At 44.7% G+C, this 27,265-nt stretch overlaps 2 protein-coding genes across 2 annotated transcripts in view; one reads left to right on the forward strand and one right to left on the reverse strand.

Annotated features, from left to right (window-relative positions):
• Nucleotides 1-18,146, forward strand: part of LOC102832158 (G-protein coupled receptor 183-like) — a 75,554-nt gene extending 57,408 nt beyond the window's left edge. The window contains exons 4-6 of the mRNA XM_006832060.1: nucleotides 13,404-13,603; nucleotides 14,268-14,424; nucleotides 18,111-18,146. Of these exons, the coding sequence (XP_006832123.1) occupies nucleotides 13,404-13,603; nucleotides 14,268-14,424; nucleotides 18,111-18,146 (393 nt within the window). The remainder of the gene's footprint in view (nucleotides 1-13,403; nucleotides 13,604-14,267; nucleotides 14,425-18,110) is intronic.
• A 251-nt stretch (nucleotides 18,147-18,397) lies between these two features.
• The window catches only part of UBAC2 (UBA domain containing 2), a 226,999-nt gene continuing 218,131 nt past the window's right edge, over nucleotides 18,398-27,265 (reverse strand). Inside the window, exon 10 of the mRNA XM_006832061.1 lies at nucleotides 18,398-18,563. Within this exon, the coding sequence (XP_006832124.1) occupies nucleotides 18,456-18,563 (108 nt within the window). The 3' untranslated portion in view covers nucleotides 18,398-18,455. The remainder of the gene's footprint in view (nucleotides 18,564-27,265) is intronic.

Raw genomic sequence — 27,265 nt, forward strand, 5'->3', positions numbered from 1 at the left:
TGATGATATGGAGCTTTTCCATCTTCTCTTTCCACAGATGTAGTCAATTTGATTTCTATGTGTTCCATCTGGCAAGGTCCATGTGTATAGTCGTCTCTTATGCTGTCTAAAGAAGGTATTTGAAATAAACAAATCACTGCTATATCCTCTGATGATGGGAAGCTCTTTATGGGAAGGCTCAACTTCCACACTGATGAGAACACTTCAGAAGCTTTGGACTGATCTCTGAGGTGATACTCAGCAATCCTAGGGATTTGGCTCATCACCGTCACCCTGTCAGAACATGCTTCAGATGCCATGCAAGCCATGATTGGACAGTCTCTGGATGGTTGCCAGATCTGTGTGGATCATGTGGGCTAGTCAGCCAGGCGAACCAGTGGAGGTACCCTTGGTGCTCAGGGGATTGGTTACAGCTACTCTCAGGGCGGTGGGACCGCTATGGAAGTAGCAGGTATGACAGTCAGCCTGGAAAATATGGATATGGATAAGGAAGGTCCAGAGATTATTGTAGCAGAAGCCAGGGTGACACTGACAACTAATGAAGTGAGGTCTGCACGTATAATGTAGTTTTACACAAGGGATAGAAATTCTTCTGATTCATGATTGTCCTTTCAGGTAGTTGTATTTATAAAGCATTTCTGGAGCTTCACAGAAACATCTTTGTAATAGTCCAAAAACTTCTATTTTTGATAGTTTCTGGGGTAGCTAGCCTGTTAAAGACCTTTTTGTAAACTCCAAATGTTTTTATAACTTTTCCTCTCACTTAAAGGTAAATTCTGTAAAATTGTTTAAAGACAAATTTGTACAGTCTGGGTATTTTCCCTTTAATCAGTTTTTTTAGTTTGGGCACTCAGGATTATTCTGGCAAAAAAAATTTTTTTGTCTTTTAACCAGGCTGATATATATATTAATTAATAAGTACTTAGGGGACATTTGGAGTCCTGGTGTGGCGCTGTGGATTAATGCACCAGACTACAAAGCCGTTTGAACTGCAAGGTCGGCGGTTCAAGCTCACCAGCTGCTTCTTGAAAACCCTGTACAGGGTCTTTATGGGTTGGAACCAACTCGACAACACTTCATAACACAACAAGGGGACATTTAAAATTTTTGTACATGATGTTTCTTTGTAATGATTAGAAAGAAATCTCCAAATGCACCTACAAAAAAATCTGCATTAAGAATATGAAGACTTAGTGTTATTCTTTCACTCTACAGTACAAGACCACCGCCCCAGTTTCACAGAAGAGCTTAAAAATATTTGTGAATGTCATTTTATAAAAGTCTTAATAGTGGAAGAAGAAAATACTCAGTTGTGATTCATGTAGTGTTTCGATGTCCTTCATGGAGCCAATGAAAAAGATGAAATCTGAAAACATACAGAACAATGGTCCCAGGAGGCCCCAGCCTTGTGTGTCTTAATGCCTCCTCAATGGCTTGCTTTTTTAGATGCTGTGTGGGTGGTGTGACTTTCATTGCCTGGTTAGTACCTTGTTGGTGTCCAGTCTCTTATCTAGAAAAGCAGCGGCTGGTGGGGCATCTGGTGACCACACAGTATTGAAAACCTAAAAGAGAAGAAGTAGTGAAGAAAGGAAGACAAAAAAAGATGGGACAACACTAACAATACGAGATGTCGGTGCTAAAAGGCATCTGTAGCATAACATTCGGTGTTGACGCTCCTCCTTGAATCTCACTGTGTTCAGATATGAGTTGCTGGGAAGCTGAGAAAGGAGGCTCTCCGTGGGTGGAGAGGTGAGGAAGAAATTTTCTTCCCTAGTTCTTGGCACCAGCAGTCAATAAAGTGCTGTTATTCCTTTGTCCAGAGCCATCCATCCATCCGTCAGTTTGTCTCGCATGGTGGCTTGAGTGTTGCTGTGATGCTAGGAGCTATGCTACTGGTATTTCAAATACCAGCATGGTCACCTGTGGTGGGCAGGTTTTAGAAGAGCTTCCGGACGAAGGTAGACTATGTAGAATGGCTTGGTGATCTATTTTTGAAAATTAGCCAATGAATCACAAAATAATATTGTCCACTATAGTGCTGGACAATGAGTCCCAGGACTCTAGGCTGGAAAGCACTCAAAATACAGTGACTGTAACAATGGTCTTGACTGTACCAATGCCCATGCAGATGGCACAGGGCTAGGCAATGCTTCCTTCTATCTGTTGTGTGTGGGGATGCCATGAATATGCACTGACTTGACAGTAACTAACAGCATTCATTTGGGAGTCCTGGTGTGGTGCTGTGGGGTTAATGCGCTAGACTGCAAAGTTGGTTTGAACTGCAAAGTTGGTGGTTCAAGCTCACCAGTCGCTCCTTGGAAACCCTCTACAGGGTCGCTATGGGTCGGAACTGACTTGACGGCACTTAACAACAAGTAAGGTTTGGGGAGTCAATTGTTGTTAAGTGCTGTCGAGTCGGTTCCGACCCATAGCGACCCTGAACAGGGTTTCCGAGGCTGTAAATCTTTACGGGAGCAGAAAGCCTCATCTTTCTTCCATGGAGCAGCTGGCAGTTTCGAACTGCTGACCTTGCGGTTCGCAGCCCGATTCGTAACCACTACGCTACCAGAGTCAATTAGGAAACAGAAAAAATCAGCAGCAGAAGCCTCTAAACTTTCTTAGTGTTGTCCTTTCTGAGGCATCTTTTATGATTCTCCCAACTAAAATGAATGAGTTTCTCCATTCACTTCTTAATTTATATAGTAGAAACCCCTTTTGCAGACCTCCACTTAACTGATGCACCTCAATGTAAAGAAAAGAAAAATCCTCACAAGTGGACCAATAAATAGCACCATGATAAACAGAGAAAAGACTGAAGCTGTCAAAGATTTTGTTTTGCTTGGCTCCACCATCAATGCTCACAGAAACAGCAGTGAAGAAATCATACAATATATTGCATTAAGCAAATCAGCTGCACAAGACCCCTTTCAAGTGTTCAAGAGCAAAGATGCCACTTTGAGGACTAAGGTGTACCTGACCCAAGCCATGGTATTTCCAACTGCCTCATATGCATGTGAAACTTGGACAATGGATAAGGAAGACTGTAGAAGAATTGATGCATTTGAACTATGGTGCTGGAGAGGAATATTAGAAGTACCATGGATTGCCAGGAGAAGAAACAAATCTGTCTTGGAAGAAGTACAGTCAGAGATCCTTAGATCACATTTTGAACACATTATCAGGAGGGACCAGTCCATGGAGGAGGACATCATGCTTGGAAAAGTGGAGGACCAGTGAAAAAGAGGAAGATGCCCAATAAGAGGGATCCACATAGGGGCAGCAACAAGGGTTTAATCATAAGTGATGGGCAGGACTGGACAGTGCTTTGTCTGTTATACATGGGGTTGCTATGAATCTGAACTGACTAGAGGGCATCTAGCAACACAGGTGAGCGGGCTGGATGCCCAGTGTTCATGGCCAGTGGCATCTCCTACAAGTGAGTGCTGTGCTTGGCAAGACAGCTGTGTTTGTTCATAAACTGTCTTATGTCACTTTTGTTTATTATTGAAATAATTGACTTATTATGTAAACTGATAAAGTATAAAAGCAAAAAGAAATAGATTTGTTTCCAAGAGGACAAAGTTGAATGCTTGGAAAAGTTTGATAAAGATGCATTGTTAACAAAACAAAACCAACCTTGGCTGCTTACCGAAACGTCATTGGTTTAAACCCATCAGCCACTCCATGGGAGAAAGATGTGGTAAAATAACGATGAGATTGGGGGGAAATGTGTAAATTCAGGATGAGTAGGCACTGATGGCTTCACTGAATTCCCACTCTAACAATGAAACCAAAAGGGGAACTCATAAATGATGTAGCTTATGAAAGCTACATAGCTTATGAAAGCTTACATAAATCTCTAGTCACTAGACCGATATTCTATTAAATATGGTGGTGGTGGTGGTTATGACTCATAGCGACCCAGTACAGGGTTTCCGAGGCTGTAAATCTTTACAGGAGCAGAAAGCCTCATCTTTCTCCCGCGGAACCGCTGGTAGTTTTGAACTGCTGACCTTGAGGTTAGCAGCCTAATTCGTAACCACTACACTACCAGAGCTCCTTTCTATTAAACATAAACATATATATTCTATAGTTTATAAAAAAGCCTTGGCTTCACCTATACCAAAAGATTGATAAATGAATTGCACTTGCGTGTTTAAATTAAAAGCAGATATTTAATACAAGGGCATTGTCTTTCCAAAAGTTCTGCGCCTTGACCAAATTTTGAACATTAACTGGCCAACCACAAGTCCTCAGCCAAGGGTAAGCGGGCTTTTGGCATGTACCATTCATTGATACCTGCATAACGCATTTATACAGAGTGACAACGCTGGCCATTCCCCTTGGGGAATGGGTTATATTTTGTTCATATTATGTACCTACCTCACTCACTAAGGAGCCCTGCTAGCCTAGTGGATCCCGAGCTGGGCTACTAATCACAAGGTCAGTAGTTTGAATCTGCCAGTCGCTCTGCAGGAGAAAGATGAGCTTTCTAGGTCCCATAAAGATTTACAGCCTCAGAAACCCTTGTTGTTGTTGTTGTTGCTAAGTGCTGTAGAGGTGATTCACTGCTAGAATTCCTGCTTTCCAGGACTCCTACATGGAAACAGAAATTCTAGCAGTGAATCACTGCCCCCAATGAATGAGGCGGTGTGCCGCCAATTGGTTCCGACTTATATGAGCCTGTATGGGAAACCCCATGTAGGAGTCCCGATAGCACAGTGACTTGGCTGCTAACCGAAAGGTCATTGGTTTGAACCCACCAGCCACTCCATGGGAGGAAGATGTGGCTGGAGATTATAGCTTTGGAAGTCTTTGTCCTAGAGGAAGTCTTTGTCCTCTACTCTGTCCTATAGGGTACTATGAGTCCAAATTGACCACAGCAGTGTGTTTGTGTTAATGTGAGAAGTGCTGTGCCTCAAGCACAACCGCCACTCATCTGTCACAGAGGTTTCCGTGTTGCTATGGTGATGAGGAGGTTTCAGCCAAGCTTCCAGATGAAGACAGGCTAGGAAAAAAAAAGACCTAGCAATCTACTTCTGAAATCTCAGCCAATGAAAGCCCTGTGGATCGCAGACATTGGATCCTGTTGGACATAGGGTTTCTATGTATGAGTCCGGGGCTGACTAGAGAACAGCTGACAATAAACACACTCATCAAACATTATCAGGCCCCTAGGGATCCAGGCATTGGGATGGAATCAGTGGGCAGACGGAATGAGCATCAGCATTGACCCACAGTGAGTTCATTCTGTTTATTTTAGACCTCGGTACACACCAGAGAATCACTGGCGTGGAACAGAATTACTGTGCTGTTTATTAAACTCTGTCATTAACATCATTTCGGTTTGATTTCTGGATGAGTCCCATAAGACTTGGGCTTATTTGTTCTGAAATGCCTGCATCGTTCTACTTTATGAGGTGGTGCAGGTGGGCCCCTGAAGCTGGCACCAGTTCAGTCCCAATAGATTTTTATTCGGCATCTTCCTGAAGCAAACCTTGACCTCCACACAATTAGGCTCACAGCATACATGGGGACTAAAGTGGATGAATGCCCACCACGAGGCTGCCATCACAGTTTGGGAGTAGCCTGGATCTAGTGTTCCATCGGAGATTTTAGATCAAACAGGAATCTTCTGGAAAATGTCAGAATTCATGAATAGATTCTGAGGGAACCAGCCCCTAGGTAGGCTCAATCAGAAATGCCTTCATTAGTAAAACAAGGGAGAAGGAGTCTCCCCAAGGTGTACCTCCCTTTCACACTTGGTTCTAACACTGGGTTCGAGTCCACTTAGGTGCCCCTGACCAGTGTGATGCTCTTCATCATGTCTCAAAATTCAATAAGCTGGTGCTGAAAGGGTCTCTCTGCTAGTCATAAGATTTTCAGTGACTAAATGTTTGGAAGTAGTCTGTCTCTCTTTCTTCCTAGCCTGACTTTGTCTGGAAGCTCATCTGAAATCTTTCCATCGTGGGTGGCCCTCTTGACATTCAAAATACCCTTGGCATAGCTTCCAGAATCACCACAACACACAAACTACCGCAGTACGACAAAGTGACAGACGAGTGGCGGACTCCTCTCTGTCCGGTCCCAGGGTCATCGAGTGTTCCCACAGCTAGAGAGATGCACTTTCTATCCTGTCTGAACCCCTGAAATAAGTTTGTAAAGGCCAGAAAGAGGGAGTCTGATATTTTCTTGGAGGGCTTTAACATTTTTTAAATTTTATTAAAGATTTCACCCATACAAAAGAGTACATAGAGCACACACACACACGCACACACATACACATATATGTTGTTGTTGTTAAGTGCCGTTGAGTCAATTCCAATCCATAGCGATCCTGTATAATTAGGGTATCCAAGGAGCTTTTTATTTCGTATATATAGTTTATATATAAAACTATATAAAAATCTCTCCTATACACCTGCACCCACTTACAAAATAGAGAAATTTCTGTTCAAGTGCCTCAAAGTCCTCTGTGCACCCTTCCCCGATCTCATCCCTTAAAGCAATCCTATCCTACAATTCATTTTTACCACTTTGAAGTGGTTTTGAGCCATTTCTATTGAAATTCAATAAGCATCTGAAACATTCATTCACATGAACAATCAGAAATAAGCAGACTGAGAGTAGGTATTTGGCTCGATTTTTTTTAGTAATAAGGCATTGTGAACATTCAGGCCATCTTGGAGCAGGACCATCACAGCTCTCCCTGAGGAGGAGGAGGAGGAGGAGGGGAGGCCTAGGCCATCTCCTGAATTCTAACTAGGGGGTTTGGCATATTCAGTTATTTGCTTGACTTTTTATGATTAAATAAAATAAATGCACTGATTTTTGTTTTTCTTTACATAGATCCTTAAAGCAACAGCCTTCAGATCCTGAGATCCTGATCCCGACAACTTTATTCATATGAAAAACTGGTGTGTGTCATTAAATTACACAAATACAGGTTTTATAAGATCTGCATAGATATTACTAGGCTGCAAAATTTTCAGGTACAACACAGTATTTCTGTTTAACATTATAATATTATCTAATAAGAAGTCCATATACAGGACTGAAAATGATCTTGGTCCACACAGCCATGAGGATAGGTGACCCCAGTGGATTTTGGGGAGGACTGGAGAGTCAAGGGTGATTCCACCGACTAAAGAGCCAGCAAGACTCTCTCTTCCTGCCACAACACACAGGGCCTCCCTGTACTTGGCATCCCTGTGGGCCTTCTGTCACCAACTCCCCTTACAGCAAGCAAACACCTGGGATGACAGGGAGAGGGACCATTCCATGTACTTGGACACCCACCATCTTGATGCTTCTCTGAGGTACTGAGGGCCCTTGTTGGTCGTCTGTCCTAAGCCAATTTGTTTATTACAAAGTCCCTGTGGGCTGGCACCATAAAGACCGCATTGTCTAGTTGAAGACGTTGACATCAAATCTAGTCTTCCGTTTAGGTTCCAACTGGCTACCTTTGAAAAAGATCACAGTGGGGAATTGACTTTAATGCTAAGTCAACATTAGAGGACATCGAGTCACCATCAACTTCATCTTATAAAGTCACAGGATGATGTAAACATGTGTTTGTAGTGTTAGGAAACCAAAAATATCCCACTTCTGCCAAGTCAATTCCAACTCAGCAACCCTACAGAACAGAATAGAAGGGCCCCCAGCTTCTGAGACCGGAAACCCTTCCAGATTCAGCCAGCCTCATCATTCTCCCGGAAGAGTAGCTGGTGGGTTTACACGTGGTTACCTGTGGTTAGCAGCTCAAAGCTTAACTCACTGTGCCACCAGTGCATCTTAAGTATTAGGAAAGCACCTCTTACAGTTAGTTCTTTAGTTTTCCATCCCACTTGCAGTTTCTCATAGCCGTTGGTGAAGGGGAGAACAGCACAGGAGACGGTTGGAAATGGTTTCTGGTAGACTTAATGAGTTTATAAAGAGAAATTTGGCGCCCTGTACAGTAAGAGTTGGTTTCCCTGTAGCATCCCTACAGCACAGGCAACAGGGAGGCCAGTCCACATACGAGGATAAAAATAGATGCTCGGTGCCACATCAGAGCGGAAGGGTGTGAGGTATATCAGGAAATCAGGACTATCTAAAAGGAAATTCTGAAGGTTGGACGAAAATAGAACTTTCTTTTTTCCTCCTCCTCATCTTTGTAGGTTGCAAGGGGATGAGGGAAATCTGCCCCCTCACTAGAGGGAAAGACACGGGGTTAAATGACTCAACGGGCAGCATGAGAAAGGGGCTGAGGGCTGTGGCCTGGTCAGCACGAGAGAAAGTCCATCATGGTCTCCTCTGGAGCCCTAACCAAGTTATCTGGTCACTCTGACCCTGTTTCCTCACCTGAGAAATGTGGGCTTCAACTAGATATACACGTTCTCTTTCAGTTCAAACAAATTACACATATATGAATGTTTATATCTAAGAAAAGGCCCTGTGCTTTGGGAAAAGGGTCTCAGTTGCATTTGTAGAAGTTGCAGCAGCGGTGGTCCATGGAAACTGGGCAGAGTAGGAGTCAGATCACAGAATTCCCAGCACTCACGGGCTGAAAGGAGCTTTTTCCTCCGCTCGGTTGAGGCGGAGGCTCTGGTGTGTCCGTGCACCACACAGCAGCTGTTCCTGCTTTTGGAGCAATCCCAGAGATCCCTAGGCCATCTGCCTACTGGGATGAGGACCTGGTGGCTCTCCAGGTAATTAGAAGCAAGGGCTTAGCCCTCTTGGCCCTACTCCTCCCTCAGGTGCTGAGTTGTTCCCTTTCCCTCCATGTGGCACTATAGGATCAACACAGGACTTTGAATCACAAGGCTGGCAGTTCAAACCCACTGGCTTCTCCTCTGAAAATCTAGACAGGGTCGCTATTAGTCGCAATTGACTTGATGGCACTTAACAACAACCACACTTGGAGCCCTGGTGGCACGGTGGATTATGCATTGGGTTGCTAACACACAGTTGGTGGTTCAAATCCACCAGCTGCTCTGCTGGAGAAAGATGAACTTCCTGTAGAGATTTACAGCTTCAGAAACCCTAGACAGGGTCGCTACAGGTTGGAAGTGATTCGATGGCAAACAACAACAACAATGCAAACTCCAAGAGCAACTCAGGACAATCCAGAGAGGGCACAGAACCCATGAGTTTCCCTGAAGAGACTAGGAGGGGGCTGTACCCTCTAGCTACATTCCTACCTAAAGTTCTCAACCAAATAAAACACAGTTGTCAAGTTGATTCGGATCCACACAGACCCCATAAGACAGAGCAGACCTGCTCCACACAAGTTCCAAGTTGCCATCTTTATGGCAGCGGACTGCCACATCTTCCTCCCATGGAACAGCTGGGAGGGAGGGGTCAAATCACCACCACCAGGGTTCCTTCCTCAGTCTCTATTGTTGTTGTTAGGTGCCATAAAGACAGACGGCAACGACTCAGCAACCTTATGCACAACAGCACGAAACACTGCCTGATCCTGGGCCAACCTCACTATTGTTGCCACGCTTGTGCCCATTGATGCTGCCACACTGCCAATCCATCTCGCTGGGGGTCTTCCTCTTTTTACCTGACTCTCCGCCTTACCAAACATGATATCCTTCTTCTCTAGGACCTCTGAAATTCCATGGATAGAAGGTTCAGCAGACCAGAATACTGCAGTTAGTAAAGTGGTCAAAACCCTTCATTCCTCACACAAGCAGACATGTAAGCTTGCTGGCAACCACACATTGGTCTATTGGTGAGTGAAAGAGGGGGAAAGGCAGCAATGAAAATATGGGCTGAGTCTGACCATGTTTCATAGGCTCCTGTAGACCTGGAGATGAGAGAGAGAAGAGGAAAGGCTGGTTGGTCCAAAGTGTGGTGAGATCTGAGGACTCCTAAGTCCATGGACAAGGACCTAGTCACAGAGGGCTCAAGGTAAGAATGAAGCAACCAGCTGATATGAAGTGTGGGGACAAGAGCACCCAAACTTGCAGATAGAACTCATTTGACCTAGCTTTGATGGCTTGATGATCAGAACTTGAATAGAAGAAGATAAAGAAATTTGACAAATTTGACCTATACTTATGGATGTTGTTGTTGTTGTGAAGTGCCGTTGAGTCGATTCCAACCCATAGTGACCCTGTATGGGGTTTCCAAGGAGTAACTGGTGAGCTTGAACCGACCTTGCAGTTCAAATGGCTTTGCAGTCTGACACATTAGCATATGTTGTTGTTGTTAAGTGCCTTCGAGTCGGTTCCAACCCATAGTGACCCTGTACAGGGTTTCCGAGGGTGTAAATCCTTACGGGAGTAGAAAGCCTCATCTTTCTCCCGCGGAGCAGCTGGTAGTTTCGAACCACTGACCTAAAGGTTCGCAGCCTGATTCGTAACCACTGAGAGGGAAGTCTTCAAATCAAGGATCAATCCTATCCCCTTTGTACACAGGGTTGATAGGGATGGGCAACTTAGACATTGGCTACCTAAAATGGGAGGCTATAAAGGCATGACGTGGCTGGCTTACAAGTTTTCAAGAGGAAGTTTAGTTTCAGAGTGTGGGGGAAGGTAGAATCCCCATTGGATAGTTTCCATCTTGTCTAGACAGGTCTGGTGAAAGACGGGGATAAGATTCTTATGATTCTATAGTTAGTAACTGTTATCATGACTAATTGAGACTGTCACAACTATAAAGATAGAAGTTTTGTAACATAAAGGGGGGAGTAGTTAGTCTTACATTCCAGGAACAGAGGACCCTAGGACCATCAAGGGAGAAGAGCATGAGCAGAATGTGGGACTCTATCCAGAGAAGCAGCAACATCAGAGATGGAGGCAGAGATGGGGACATGGAGAGAGAGAGCAGCTGAGGACTCCAGACTCATGGAAAGAGAAAGACTGAGTGCTGGTGGCTAGGAGGTAGGCTTACAGATTGTATCCTTGGGTTGTTTAAATGATTATATATATATGAGTATATATTCCTGAGTGTTTTTGTGTACATATGTATATATAGAATTCTAAAAAAGAAAAAAAAAGTACATAATTTGGAAATTGTTAAAAACAAAACCAAAAACCACCTTTTGTTCCTGGATAAGACAGATCCATTGTGCTTCCCTCTTCTCTTTGAAAACCCTTTATTTACCTCCAGTTGCACCCTAAAGACCTCCGTTTTCCTGAAGACATCAACCCCACCTCATGCCCTTCGTCCTCAGATGACCGAACTTCTCTTTTTATTAAGAAACTAGAAGCAGTCTGATGTGAGATTCTTCATCTCTCCTCTTCATTTTATGAGTCACCTCTGGTTTCATCCTTTTCTCCTTTGTCTTTTTCCAGAGGACTGACATGTATCCTTCTTCTGTAAATTAACCCCTCCTGGGGTTTCTGACCACACCTCTTCTTAGGTTTAGATGTCGGTCTCCCATCTGGCCTAGAATAGTCTGTCTCTCCTCTTCCTTCTCCATTGGATTTCTCAGAAGACCTACACACAGCAGCTCTTCTTGTTCCATAGTCTGCCATCCCTTGTCTGGAACCACTTTGCCCTTAGACCTCCCCAGCAGCACCGACTACTCCTATCACCACCGACACCCCTGGATGTTCTCAGCTCCCCTGACTGGGATTCTCCTCCCAGAATCCTTTCCTGCTTCCCTAGCCTCTTTTCCTGTTCTTCTTCCTCTACAATAAATGCAAGAATTCCTTACGATACTATCCTTCATCTTCTCTCCTCCTTCCATATTTCCAGTGATCTTTGTTATCACTATACCGTAGGATAAGCACTGGACCACAAGCTTGGTTTGAACTGCAAGGTCGGTGGTTCGAACCCATCAGCTGATCTTTGGAAACCATATACAGGGTCGCTATCAGTTGGAACTGACTTGATGGCACTTATCACCACTAACAAAACAACATCGCTATAGTAGATACTATTAGGAGCTATAAGGAGCTCTGGTAGCGTAGTGGTTACGACTCGGGCTGTGAACCACAAGGTCAGCAGTTCGAAACTACCAGCTGCTCCGCGGGAGAAAGATGAGGCTTTCTACTCCCGTAAAGATTTACACCCTCGGAAACCCTGTACAGGGTCGCTATGGGTCGGTTCCGACTCCACGGCACATAACAACAACAACAACAAATTAGGAAAATGGCATCAGAATCTATTTCTCAAATCCTTGCCTCTTTCAAAATGATTTGCAAAATCTATTACCCCTTTTTCCCCACCCTCACAAACTATGCCCACTTTGCCCCATTCTAGGTGCCAGAAATTCTTAAGCAGCATCATCTGAAGTTAACCATTGGATGTTATTTGTCCATTGTTGTTGTTGTTATTAAGCTGTCAAGTCAGTTCCAACTCATAGAAACCCTATCAGACCCAACTTGACGGCACCTACTACAACAACAACAATACAGTCACGGTACCAGAAAGAAATGGTTGATGTTCAACCATTTCAAGAGGTAGATATGGTACTGAAGTTACAAGTCCAAGCTGCACTGGTGATATTGGTAAAGACCAAGGCTCCGGGAACTGATGGAATACAAGTGGAAATCTTTCACCAAACTGATGCAGCACTGGAGGTGCTCACTCATCTATGCCAAGGAATTTGGAAGACAGCTACCTGGCCAACTGATTGGAAGAAATCCGTATTTATGCCCACTCCAAAGAGAGTTGCCCTGACCCAATGGAATGCAGAAATTATTAAACAAAATCATTAAACTGCAGAGGTGGTTTTTCCTTAATTTGGAAGGGAGAAGAGGTTCACCATAGACATTTTTGGCCTTCTTCCTCTTCTCATTTCAAAATCTGAAACCTTGCTCAGTTAAAAATTATGCCCAATCTGTTACCCATTTAAGCAAAAGCAAAAGCCTCCAATGGCTCTCTGATGCCCCCCTCTGGCATGCATTACTGTGCATGAAATACAAAGGCTTTTCCTTGCAGAGGGGCACCACGTTGATGTTACTGAATGCCATTGAGTCAGTTCTGAATGACAGCCATGCTGGATAGGGTGTCTGAGGAACAGCTGGTTGGTTTGAATCCCTGACCTTGTGGTTTGTAACCAGTGCTTATCCTACAGTGCCACACCAGGACTTGGGGACCCCGTTAGCTGGACAGATGTCTGGGCGTTTTGACGAGAGCTGTGGGTATCCTCAGGCATTCAAATTCCCGAGGTGGATGTCGTGAATTTGTCTCATTGTCATAGGAAGCAAACTTTGGTGGGGGTGGGGACCTCAATAAGGCAAGAGTGGAAAGTCAGCCCAGTGGTAAGGGATAAGCAGGGAGAAGCAGGCCCTGATGGATGCATGAAACAGGCGGGAAAGAATGGGGCACGAAAGGGAAGAAGAGGGCCTAGCAGCTATGGTGGTGGTGACTTAAAGTCAGTTCTGTCTCCTCTTGACCCTGTATAGAGTTTCCGAGGCTGTAAATCTTAGTGGTATTTGGGTAACTTTGCCCTTAACCAGTTTTCAGCACAAGTGCGAAGTATTGCCAATAACCCCAACGTGGTGCCACTGGGGCAGACGTGGTCCTTACCAGGATCCTGGCAGAAGGGCACATGCGTCGAATGCCCCAGATGCCTCTGCAATGAACTTGCACCGTGCGCAAGCAGCATGGGAAAAGAGAAGCAAGAGCGGCGCACACAAAAGCAGAACTTCTCAAACACGTAAGCCCGCCTTTTTTGTTTGTTTTTTTAAATCTAGCAGAACTGCCCGTGCAGCTTAACCTCTAACCTTAGACTGTGAGCATGAGGTTTTGCTATCTATGGCAAAAGGTCTCCCTTGCAGGTTTTTTTTTTTAAGTTTTGACTGAATTGAGTGATGGTTTACATGGGAGAACATCAGTTTTACACTCATCGTTGTTTCATTGCAGTGATTACAATCCTGGTGCATCATCATTCAACAGTATTTGCTTCTATTCCCTCTGTGTTTTTTCCTTGGGGGGTAGGGGTGGGGCTGGGATGTACAGAAAAACACTGAGGAATATATAATAATTTACACCACCAAAGGACACATTCTGCAAGCCTGCCTCCTGGCCGCCAGCTCTCAGTCCCTCTCTTCCCTTGAATCTAGAGTCCTCAGCTGCTCTCTCTCCATGTCCCCACCTCTGCCTCCGTCCCTGGTGTCGCTGCTTCTCTGGATAGGGTCCTATATTCCGCTTCTGCTGTTCTCCCTTGATGGTCCTAGGGTCCTTTGTTCCTGGACTGTAAGATTAACTACTCCCCCTTTTTGTTACAGAACTTTACAGTTGTGGCAGTTGCAATTAGTCATGATAACAATTACTCATGATTGAATCAGAAGACTCTTATCCCCATCTCCTTTCACCTGCAGGTATTCCCCACTAAGTCTAATCAACTTCTTTAAAGCTGTGGTTCATGATTTTCCCATCTTCTGTAGCCCGGCGCATTATCAGTTTGCTGGCCACTCCAGTGGGGCAGTTGGAGCTAAATCTTTGGAGAACCCCAGTAGGGAACTGGGCCAGTTGCCAGTGAGTAGTAAGCAGCTGTGGAAACCCTGTTTCAATGACTCACTGCTGGCCTCACCCTCCCTGTCAGGGCATGCCCTGAGGACTGTTCTTGTCTAGGAATGTGAATCTTTTCATCTTCTATCTTTTTGCTGTCTGCCTCTTCGTGTGTTCACAGAGCTCTGTAGTCTCTTGACTACTTGTTCTTAGGACACCTTAGACTCTATGCTTCTGAGTACTTCTTTCCTACATTTGCTTTGTCTTCAAAGTTGCCATGAGTGTTCGAGTTGCCCGGCTGGTCGACTGGAAGACTTGATTCCTAAGTGAGGGGTTTAATTCCCTAAGAATGAGGAACAGGCACAGGATTGATCACTCTATTAAGGTCCTGTCCCTAGGCACTCCAACGGGTGGAGACTTACCTCAGTGAAGGTTTCAAGTCTCCAAGAGCTGCAGGTGATCTCTGTGAGAGTTAGAGTCCCTAAAACCCACTGGAAGCCTTCTGTCTGTCTTATCAATTCTATTTCAAGAACTCTGCTTTCTCTCCTATCTGTCAGCCTTGGTTTCCGGGGCTATCCCAGCAAACTTTGATCTCTTTCTGCTCATCAGTGGGGTCCTAGACCCTGTTCTGGACTCCTGGTGTGGCACAGCAGGTTAATGCACTGGACTGAAAGGCCAGCAGTTCAAGCACACCAGCCGCTCCTCAGGAACCCTATTCAGGGTGGCTACGAGTTGGAACAGACTCGATGGCACTTAACAACAGACCCTGTTCTGATGTATCATTTGACCATCGACTCTTCACCTGGTCTCTGCTCGTCAATCTCTACACGTTTGGTTCATTCAGGCCTTTGGAGCCAGTTCGAGCCCAAACATTCTCTTTATTGGTTTCCAAGAGCGTTTCTCTTCCACACTCACACGTGAGAACAATGAACATTACTTTGGCCCCTAGTAATTCTTTCTTCCTTGAATTCAACAGGCAGACTTCAAATTTATTTTTCTCTCTTATATGAAAATCTTCTTGGGCCCATTGTGGATGGTAGTTAACCTTTGGACTGTCATCTTGTCCTCTGTCGGGTGGGCACTGTGGATTGGGCCCTCTCTGGCCCTTGGATCCCTTCTGTCCTATCCTTCCCCCAGTATAGTTCAAAACCCTACTGGTTTCTAGGACGACTTGTTTTTCATGCTCACAAGTTCCAGGTGAGTGAGGACTATTTTGATCCCTTTGTGATCCACCTCTGAGTCAGATTAGCCTTTGCTAAAGGAAGGCAAGGTCTTCCTAAAGCAAGATGCTATGGAAGTTTTAGATAGAACCCCACTAATGACCGTGAGGTGGTGCCACCAGGGCAGACCTGGTCCTTGAACCAGGATGCTGGCAGAAGGACACATGCATGGAGGACCCTTTAAGTTTCCACAGCCGACTCCACAATGGATGCCTGATGCATGTGAAGCACGGGGGAAAGAGAAAATGAGGAAGCCGTGCACCAAAGTGGAACCACACACACAGGGAAGACCACCCAAAAATAATCTGGCAGAACTTCCTCTGCAGCTTCACTTCTCACTAGAAATGCTATAAAGACAAGCGCAGTGGCTCCACAGGATAAGCCACCAAGGTCCATGGTTCGAGCTCGCCAGCTGCTCCACGGGAGAAAGATGAGGCTTCTGCTTCCATGAAGATTTAAAGTCTCAGAAACCTTATACAGGATCACTGTGGGTTGGCACCAACTTGAAAGCACTTAACAATAACAACAATACACCTTAGACTGTGAGCATAGGAAAGCTCTGCTGTCTATGTCTCGTCGCCCTGCGGGTATTTCTCCCAACTCTGATGAACTCTGTCGTACTGTATTTCTGACTTCCTAGTCTTCTGTAGCCTGACCCAGTCAGTATCCGTGGAATCAGAAAATCTCATCTTTCTCCCACGGAGCAGCTGGTACATTTGAACTGCTGACCTTTCAGTTTGTAGCCCCACTCATACCTCACTAAGCTTCCAGGGCTCCTTAGCAGCTGCAGGAATTGGGAAAGCACCCCCAGATGGTCTCCCCACCCGGACACTGTTTCGGTGTGTGTCTTTTGGTTGTGCTACCTACCCAGGTCTGAAAGGAAAACACTTGAACTACAGGGTCACCAAGGTTTCCTTCAAAAGGCCAAGGCCTTCGGAAATGCAATCAAGCATCAAAGGCAAGCCTGACGAGCAAACAAAGCGGCTGCGTGGTTAATCCTCTTTCATTTATACCTAAAACACTGGCATTGACAATGAGGTCATCATTGCTCCCGGTTCTCTGGGAGCGAAGTCATAAAAAGTCCTCAGTGAGTGAGAACCCTGACTGATTTGGTTTCACTGGTTGAAAGTGAGAAGGAACACAAGAGATGGTGTGTTTTGGGTTGTAGGTTGTTTGTGCCTTGTGATCCTTTGTATCGCTGAGTACTCAGAATGGACATAAATTGAGGTCATATAGACCTCAGGCTCTCCTTACCACACTCATGGTCAGTGATCTTATTTCTCATCCATTCTTCCACAGGACCAGGGATGGAGACACTGAACTGAAGATTCAAATTAGGGGCGTGTGCTTGGGGCTCCCAGAAAGTTGCCTGGACTTGCATTATGAGCAGCTCTATGGTCCAACAAGCCTAAGAAAGGGCTTCATGACTCTCATGTTTCCAGGGTTCAGCATGCTGAGACCACTGACCTGGTGGAGTTCTGGGTCCAGTCCTACTTACAGGAACACAAGTGCTTCTCACAAAACAAAATAAAACCACTAAAAACTTCTGAAGGAAAGAGCAACAGTTTAGTATTGTGTGTGTGTGTGTGGTAAATAATACAACTTAGAACAAAATTATTTAGAAACAGCTAACAAAACTTACTGAAAAGTAAAACACATTGAAAACTTTATTGTATCACCTTGTCTAAATTTGCATCAATTTGATACATTTCTGCTCATTCTGCAGAACAGTTACATAATTTCTTTAACTCTTCCCAATCCATCTGCTCTAAAGCTTGTAATGCTCATTTCCGCTGGTCTCCTGCCTTCCCAGGGCATACTCTGTCTGTACTTGTCCCTACTTAGTGATTCGACCCTGATCAATGCGCCAGGTCTCCGGACAAGCCTGCTTCCAGAGGGGCTGGCTGCCTGTGAACATTGAAGCAGATTAGTTCTTCAGCTGGGACCGAAGTCCGGTGAAAGCACAGGTAAAATGATAATTCTTCTCATCTAGGGGTTGGGCCACTTTGAGCCAGCTACTGAGCACTCTGGTTAGGCCCCCGTGTTGCTCCAGGAAGCCCACTCTTCTCTGCTTGCTCTTTGTTCCATTTCTGCCTCCCTCAGCTGCGTAGGTTAACTCTGGATATTGTGAGCACAATTAACAATCTCAATTAAGTTTCATGGGCTCTTCTAGAACCTCACATTGGTGCTTCATTACTACTGTAATTTTAAAAATGGAAGTAAGGAGGAGCAGGGACAAATTCTCTGGCTTGGAGTGGGTTGGGACAAGATGGATGGAGTAGGATTCGGTTTCCTGCTTGTCCCTTTATCACTGAGGCCTGGCTAAGGCTGCACGTAGCAGATGGGCACTGCTGAGCTTGTGACGTGGGTCTACTGAACAGCCACTGGGGCTTAAAAAACTTTCTGAGAGAAAAAAATAGTGATTAATAGTAGTCCATACTGTGTAGTCTGTCATGTTCTTTCTGAAATGACATTATCCCCTTCCCTTTTAAGATGACCGTGGTCAGTGTTATGGTGGGCAATGCATGATGGTATAACAGAATGCTATTGTAACGGCTGTCATTTCCCATCTGGAGTGCTAGTTAGCTGCTTGCAGAAATCTGCAATTCCAATGCACTTGAAACACATTAGGAATGAGGGATGGTTCTTCAAACTAAGGAAAATACCCAATAGAAAAATAAAGATAGAAAATACATGCTAATTTAATGGCAAACTTAGTTGTGATGCTAAGACTTCAACTGGACAGTGCGTGGTCCTCCTGGGCTGCTTCACAGCAGGGTCACGTCCTCTGTCCCTCCGCAGCGTGTGGCTTGTCCCTGTCCTGGGGCCTGAGGACCGTCAGTGCTGCAGCAGGAAGTTGGTAGCCACATTAAGGTCATTGTTGGATGCTCTCAGGGCTTCCAGAGCATCACCTCTGGAAAATCCCATCTCCATGAGCCGGGCGACCTGGAAGCAGGAGCCAAAACAACAACGTGATGACGTGGAGACGACTGCTACCCAGCTGCCAGCCCCAGAGGAGCTCTTCAGCTCACCTGGGGAGAGCGAAAACCTATCTTACAAAGACGCACTTCTGTGTGAAGCTTGCTGTTTAAAAAACAAAAGCAGATCACATCTGGAAGGGCTTACTATACAATCAACATGCACATACGATCTAATTACGACAGAGGAGGAAACGGGGCTTGAGAGAAGGTCTGCAGGACAGCCCCACCCTCCACCACCTGTCCCCCTTCTTCAGTGTGGAGTCAGATTCCAGGGGACCATGCTGTCAGCCACACGTGGACATCTGCACGTTGCAAGTTCTAGCTTCGCTGCTGGCAGACAAAGATGATGAAAATACACTTTACGTTCTTAGCACCACATGGCCTGAGAACATCTTTTGGGTGCTCTTATCTCTTTAACAGCTGCAGCATTTGCTAAGATCCTGTCTGTCAAGGAGGCTCTGCCCCCCAGTCTGGGGCTTCTGCAGGTGGGAGTGGCCGTGTGCAAATATGGGGCTATGCCAGAGGCAGCAACCAAGGAGGAAAAGAGGTAGCTAAACCCGCAAGTATAGGGAAGACCAAGCTTGAATTTTTTTGACCACAAATCCAGAATCTGTAAATATAGAGGTTTCCTGTACTTCTAGACAGACAGTACTCCAACAGGCAGTATTTTTAACAACTGGCAAGATTTTTGCAATTGTGTGAATTAAGGAGGCTTTTGTGAACTGGTCTGAAGACTGAAATCACCATTTCTGTCTAATTGTTGTTTCCTATGGAAAAGGACATACTTGGTACTGGGTAGGGAAAAGAGAGCAGGCCCGATGTGGCCTCCCCCTCCTCTGCCTCGTGTAGTGGAGGGCCTTCAATGAGTGGCAGGGCTTGTCAGGAAGAGGAAGAAGGTATGGTGTGAGGAGAAGAAGGGATCTGATTGGATGAGTTGAGTTGCTTCACAAGGTCTCGTCAGGCCCAGACACCCACATTCTCTTCCCTCAAAGCACTTTAGGGAAAGGCTAACCCCACTGAGAGGAGACAGGAACATTCAGGCAACACTTCTCAGAAAGCGGTGTTTTCTCACACTGAGCTGTGTGATCTGAATCAGCAGTGGGCCATCAACCATAAATGGCCTAGGAGTTGGATTAAACATACACACAAACACACATACGAAGAGTATCCTGTCCACGACACTGGATTTCAGTTTGATATATTTACACATCTGCATATGTTCTTGTTGTCAAGTGCTGTCGAGTCAGTCCTAACCCTTAGCGACTCAATATAGGGTTTCCAAGGAGCAACTAGTGAGTTTGAACCATTGACCTTGTGGTTCACACCAACCTTACAGTCCTGTGCTTATCCTACAGCACCACACCAGGTGAGCTGTAATTCTTTTTTTAACACTTTACTGTTTTTGGTGGAAGTTTACATAGTACATTAGTTTCCTACTCAGTAGTTGAGACACAATGTGTTTGGTGGCATTGGTGGCTCTCCCCACAATGTGTCAGCACTCTCTCCATCTCCACCCTGCCTTCCCCATTTCTGTCCCCTCAGTTTCTGCACTCCTCCTTGTCTTTACATCTCTGCTTGTTTGGTCTCCTGTAGATAACTGTTCCAGTGAGCACATTCCCGGGGGGGGGGGTGTTATTGTATATTTTATGGGCCTGGCTATGATTTGGCTGAGAGATGGCTTCTGGGAGTAACTTCAGTATCTTAAGGCCATAGTTTCAGGGGTTCCTTCAATCTCCATCAGCCCAGTAAATCTGACCTTTTTAAAATATGAATTTGAGTTTTTTTCTACATTTTCTTTCCATTCTTAAGAGGAACTTTTGTTGTGTCTCTAGCCAGGCACCATCTAGTTCTTCTGGTCTCAGCCTAGAGGAGGGGGTGGTTGGGGTGGCTCCCCAAGCCTCTGGACTAACTGCTTCTTTGAGTCTTTGGTTCCTTCACTCTCCTTCACTGCAGGCAGGAAGACACCAATTGTTTATCTTAGACATCTGCCCATAAGCTTTTAAAACCCTACTCACTACTCAGCAACCAGGCTATCGAACATTATCTTTATGAATAACGTTTACCAACTGACCTAGGTGTCCCCCTGAGGCTATGGTCCTTAGCCTTCAAGGCCAGTAACTCAGTCCCAGCAAGTCATTTGGCTATGTCTAAGAAGTTTCTGTAACTGTGCCCTCTATGTGCTCTACTATGGTGGTGGTGTTTATGTACTGTGGAGTAGGTTCTAACTCATAGCGACTCTGGACAGGGTAGATCTTCATGGGAGCACAAAGTCTCATCTTTCTCCTGTGGAGTGGCTGATAGATTAGAACTGCTGACCATGAGATTAGCAACCTAATGCCTAACCCACTATGCTACTAGAGCTCTTTGTGTTCTGTTCTATATCTAGATACACATATATGCGAATATATATGCAACAATACCAACATGCATATACAAATGTCCACAGCTCTACCTCTACATGCATGCACATGTACTCCTGTAGAGTCTTGTTGCCGTTCTTAAGCGCCGTCGAGTTGATTCCGATTCATAGCGACTCTGTTGCAGAGTTTCCAAGGAGCGGCAGGTGAGCTTGAAATGCTGACCTTGCAGTTGAAACTGACCTTGCAGTCCAGCGTATTAACCCACAGCACCACACCAGGACTCCCAACATCATGGTGTTGTTGTTAAGTTCTGTCAAATCAGTTCCGACCCACAGTGACCTTGTATAGGATTTCTGAGGAGCAGCTGGTGAGCTTGAACCACTGACCTTGAGGTTCAAACTGACCTTGCCGTCCAGCGCATTAACCCACAATGCCACACCAGGACTCCAATAACATGGTTGTTGCTAAGTGCTGTCGAGTTGGTTCCAACCCATAGCAACTCTGTATACGGTTTCTGGTAGTGCATGCTAATATTCCTCAGCTGGTTATTAACATCCCTGCATAGGTCATGGAGTGAGATACAGGGTTTCCAAAGCTGTAAAAATCTTTGTTGGAGCAGAAAGCCTCATCTTTCCCCCATGGGACGGCTGATAGATTTGAACTGCTGACCTTACGGTTAACAATCCAATGTGTAGCTCTACTTTCTTTCCTTCAGTTACCCATGAACATGACATCAAGGACACAAACCACGTTGGCCCCTCTTAAGCCCTTTAAAAAGCATGGAAAAGGCTAACTTTATTCTCCTTCACATTTGTTCATCTTTAGTGTCTCAGGCATAGCTCTGGGCTGGCTTCGTCTTTGTGTCTGGCCAGCAGGAAGAAGTCTATTTGCTGTCCATAGTTAGTAGTTTAGGAGTTTGAAAGCTCATGATTCATAATCTGGAGCTGATGAAGTACAAACCTAGACTCAGTGCTGCTATCTGGTAGAATAGTTAGACTACAACTTCCATCTGGTACTTAGCTCTTCTTCCACTAACTATGAATTTGGTTTGTAGTGCACAAGATGCTGCTGATGGGCTGTTTACATACAAGCAACCAAGGCAGAAGTGGTACATGAATTGCAGTGAAGAGCCCAGGGCCTGCAGCACTTCTCTGATCCCTTAGACCCTGGATAGCTGGGCCACATCTCAGCTCTAACAGAAGTCATATTCCAGTTTGAGAACAAACTTTCTCTGTAGGAGGAGCTTTTTATCAGGGCTCTTGTTTGCCCTCTTTCAAACACGAACAACTCCATGGTACTACATGGCTTTGATAACCGAGCCAGGCTTTTCAGAGTTCTTTGTTGAAGACAGTGTTTGGCTTTTATCATTTTTTTTTTTTCAGTTGGTAATCATGCTTCTTTAGCCAAATCTGGTTCCAGAGCTCTTTGCATTTTTTTAGGGGTGAGAAGACAAGCATGATTAGATACATTTCACTGTTCATTGACCTACTTTTATCAGATAAAAACCCTGCTAAGTAGAAACAGTGTTAACACAATTCTTCAAAATAATAATAATAATAATAATAATAATAATAAATAATTACACTGAGAATTGGTTGCCTAGGGTTCTAAACTGTAAACACCCAAAGTAAAATTGCCTGCGTTTCTTGCAACTCACTGGTTGTATCAGTTTGGATAATAATCAACCACAGAGAAATCAAGAGATCCGAGTTTCCATCCTCAGTGGAAGGGTGAACTGGATACTGTAAGAATTGCAAGTCAGCTGTGTGGTCCCTGTTGCTCTGGGTCGTTTTGAAGGTTCACTGGAGTAATAAACGAGCATCACAGACAACAGAGATCGATGGCTGTCTTTAGTGGATACTATAAAAATGATTGCTTTTCACTTTAATATTTATCTGCTCACCAGAGAAGTCCAACTTTTCCAATTTAAGTGTGTTTAGTTCGTGCCACTGGGATGAAAGGCATACATCACGAAGTCCTATATTCAAATGGTTGTTGTTGTTAAGTACCCTCTAGTAGGTTCTGACTCATAGTGACCCTGTATAGGGTTTCTGTGGAGCAGTTGGTGAGTTTCAACCACTGATCTTGTGGTTCAAACCAACCTTACAGGTAAAACTGAGGCTTGCACTAATGTGTAGTCAGCTAAGCAACACAGAGATAGGATACCAGAAGCTCACAATTCTTCAAATAAAAAAGCAAGGAGAGGCTGGAAGCTATGTTTGATCTGACTGAGGTACAGGCAAATGATCACAACCATCTTTGAAGAAAGGCGAGAGAGAAAAAAAACTTAGAAATGCTGTATAACATGGTTGTGCGGTTGGTGTGGCTAGACTGTAAAATGGTTGAAATGGCAAATGTTTTGTTGTATATATATTGCTACCAAAAAAAAAAATAATAATAAGGAAATTTTCCCACAGACTTTTTGAAGTCCCCTCTTTGAAGGTGTTCAATATACACTGCCTCTTAAGATAATTGTTGTTGTTGTTATGTGCCATGGACTCAGTTCCATCATGGCTGTAAATCTTTACGGGTGCAGAAAGCCTCATCTTTCTCCCGCGGAAAGGCTGGTAGTTTCGAACTGCTGACCGTGGGGTTAGTAACCTGACTCATAATCACTACGCTACCAGAGCTCCTTCTTAAGATAATTGTTGTTGTTGTTATGTGCTGTGGAGTCGATTCCGACTCATAGCGACCCTGTACAGGATAATTAGTATCCTTAAATATGTTTGGGTTGTCACTGTTGTTAAGTGCTGTTGAGTCGGTTCCCACCCATAGTGACCCTGTGATAAGAGTTTCTGAGGAGTGGCTCGTGAATTTGAACTGCCGACCTTGCTGTTCAAACTGACTTTACCCACAGCAGCTTATTCACCCACAAAGCCACACCAGGACTCCATGATTGGGTTATGTGTGTGGAAATTTCTCACCCTGAATAGTTTGGGGATGTTGACAATGTTGCAAAACCACCCTCATTCTCACGTCTTTAGGATTGGGGAGTCTTGTTTCGGCATTCATTGTGGCATACTTTTCCATCATTAGCCCGTTTTGGTGGAAAAACGGATGTGTCTTATACAAAGATCATTTTCAAAAGGAGTCTCTGCTAGCACAGAAAGGCTGGAAGGAGACCTGGGGGTCAAAGAAGCCAGCATCCCTGGTCACGGCCTTCATGGTGAGCGAACCCCCTCCTCCCTCCAGATCACAGGGAACCCCAATAAATATGGGTTTTGTAGCCAGAGATCCTGCACGATCATCTTCTTGTCATAATTAAAAAAAAAAAACCAAAGAGTGACCTTTCCTATACATGTTTAATGTTTAACTGTCATCAAGAAGAAATGACCTAAGAAAACTAATGGCTCAAAAGAAGTGAGAAAGACAAGAAAAATATTCTTTTGAAAAGGTAAGGATAAATTCTAAAAGGCCCACACCAAAGACTTTGTTGTGTTCATTCTGTCCCATAGAGACCTTGCATAGGGTTTCCAAGGAGTAGCTGGTGAGTTTGAACCACTGATCTTGCAGTGCAAACGACTTTGCAGTCTGATGTATTAAACCACAGCGCCACTCCAGGACTCCCTAAAGAATCTTAGAAATACCTTATTTTGTATTTTTATGTGGTTGTTAAGTACCGTGGAGTCGGTTCTGACTCATAGTGACCCTGCACAGGGTTTCTGAGGCTGTAAACTTTTATGGGAGCAGAACGCCTCATCTTTCTCCCACGCTAGCAAATACTCAATTCTGATTATGATAACATTAATGGTACTGATAAGAGTCCATGGAAACCCTTTAACAACAACAGTGGAGGCAGACTGCCTCTTCCCGCCTAGTGACAGGTAGGTTCGAATCACTGACCTGTCTGTTACCAGCTGAGCACTTAACTACTGAGCCATCAAGACTTAATTCTAACTTCTTTCATAAACTACCTATTACTGGGTTAATATCCAAAGTGGGTGTTAGCGCTTTTCCTATCTCCTGCATTGACTTATTCAAAAAAACTGAAGTTGCCCAAAGGTGGCCTCTCCTAAGCCTGCTTCCCAGAACTGAAGATCTAACTCCATCCAGACAAGCATCAGAGACATTCAGCTTAAAGGACATCAAGGAGAAGCTGGTATTGTAGCAACAGCAAATTCTAGCTGAGTTTTCTCACTGGGATGGAAACATGTTTGTGGACATGTCTGTTGTGTTCTGTTGTCATTGTTGCTGTGTGCAGCCGTCAAGTTGGTTCCAACTCATAGCAACCTTGTGTAGGGGTTCTGAGGCTGTAAATATCTATGGGAGCACAAAGCGTCATGGTAAAATGTGTCTTGCCAATGTTGTCGCTGCCAAGTATCATCAAGATGGTTCCAACTCATAGTGACCCTATAAAAAAGGACTCCCAAGATGCCGCTGGTGGGTTTGAAGCACTGACCTTGTGGTGAGCAGGCACCCGCCTGTGATTCAAACCCACCAACTGCCCCTTAGAACCCTACACAGGATTGCTATGAGTCAGAGCAGAATTAACGGCACTTAACAATGACAACATGCTCATTACTGAAAGAGAAATGTATAAATATGGAAGTTCTTCTATACCTGTCTCCCTTTCTTTTGTTTTTGTTAATTAAAATACATATTCTGATTTAGGGTGGATTATCTCATGTTTCCCTAGTATCTCAAGATAATTTTTACTAAAGAAAACAAATGGCATCACACTGTAGCATTCTACGTGTGATTTAACTACTCTTTGACACAAGTATAGCAGGACCTTCATTCCAATGAGAACTACAGGAACTCCTCTCAGCGAGATACTCGTTGGCTTGTTTTGTTCAAATAAGACTGTGGTTTTCTTTAACTTCCCTCTCGCTAAGGGTGTCAAAAACAAATGGTTCTCTGGTTTCTTACTTCCCAAATTCTGATGCTAGTAGAAATTGATGCACACCTGAAAGGTGCCTCCCAGACAGTGTCCCATAGGCAGCACACAACCTTCCGGGGTCACATACACACCTTTACAGGAGAAGCCTTCCCAGAGACAGCGATGGATTCCCCGAAGCTGTGGCTTAGCCTTTCTCTCATCTTCATTATAACTATTACTTGTTACACCACGGCAAGTTCTCCGCCCCACCCCCACCCCCCCCCTCCCGACCCTGATGCAAGATTACCCTGTAAGATGCTGTGGGTCTGTACAGCTTCCTTCTTTATTATCTGACCATGCTCTTCCTTCTTAGAACCTTGGAACCTTCTTTATCGCATCGATTGAACAAACCCTGCTTGTTAGTTTTATAATCTACCCAGGCTTTGAGCTGCTCAGTGGCCGGGTCAGTCTGTGGTTCATCTTCACTGCTGTACTCCTGACATCCGAATTCAGGGTTAGGTAGTTAGTAGGCCCTCAGTGAAGGGTGAATGAGTTCCTTTGTTTATATCTCTTAGAGCACCAAGTCAATTTACACCAAACCTGTTGCCATGGCGTCAATTCTGACTCATAATGACCTTATAGAAGAGAGTACAAATACCCCACAGTGTTTCCACAACACTGTAATCTTTAAGGAAGCACAGTGCCACATTTTTCTCTCACAGACTAACTGGTGCGTTCAAACTGCCGACACTTTAGCAAGTCATTGAGCGCTTAACCAATGTGCCAACAAGACTCCTTCCAAGCAGATGAAACCCATAACCAGAACCCACTGCTACACAGTTGATTCTGACTCAGCAATTGTATGTAGGGTTTCCGAGGTTGCAAATCTTTACAGGTGCAGAAATTCGAACTACTGACTTTGTGGTTAGCAGCCCAGTGCATGTCACTGAGGCACCCGAGCTCCTTTCCAAGTCCAAGTTGATTATTGTTAGGTACCAATCGGGTCAGTAAGTTCTGACCCATAGTGACCCTGTGCACAGCAGGATGGAACACTGCCTGGTCCTGTGCCATCCTCACAATTGTTGTTTGAGCCCATTGCTGCTGCCACTGTGCCAATCCATCTCATTGGGGGGTGGGGATCTTCCTTTTTTCATCGATCCTCCACTTTACCAAGCATCATTTCTCCAGGGACTAGTTCCTCCCGGTAATATGTCCAAAGTCTGACCCATCCTGGCTTCTAAGGCAAATTCTGGTTATACTTCTTCCAACACAGATTTGTTATGAAGTGCCATTGTGTCGGTTTTGATTCATAGTGATCCTTTATAGGGCTGCTGAGGAGCAGCTGGTGGGTTTGAACTGCTGACTTGTGGTTCACCGTGCAGTGCTGATCCACAGCACCACACCCGAAGTCCAACACAGATTAGGTACACCCAATAAAAATTGGTTACAGTCCTGGTGCGGCACTGCAGGTTAATGGGCTGGACTGCA

The sequence above is a fragment of the Chrysochloris asiatica genome, unplaced genomic scaffold (assembly GCF_000296735.1).
Source record: "Chrysochloris asiatica unplaced genomic scaffold, ChrAsi1.0 scaffold00005, whole genome shotgun sequence".
Classification (NCBI taxonomy): domain Eukaryota; kingdom Metazoa; phylum Chordata; class Mammalia; order Afrosoricida; family Chrysochloridae; genus Chrysochloris; species Chrysochloris asiatica.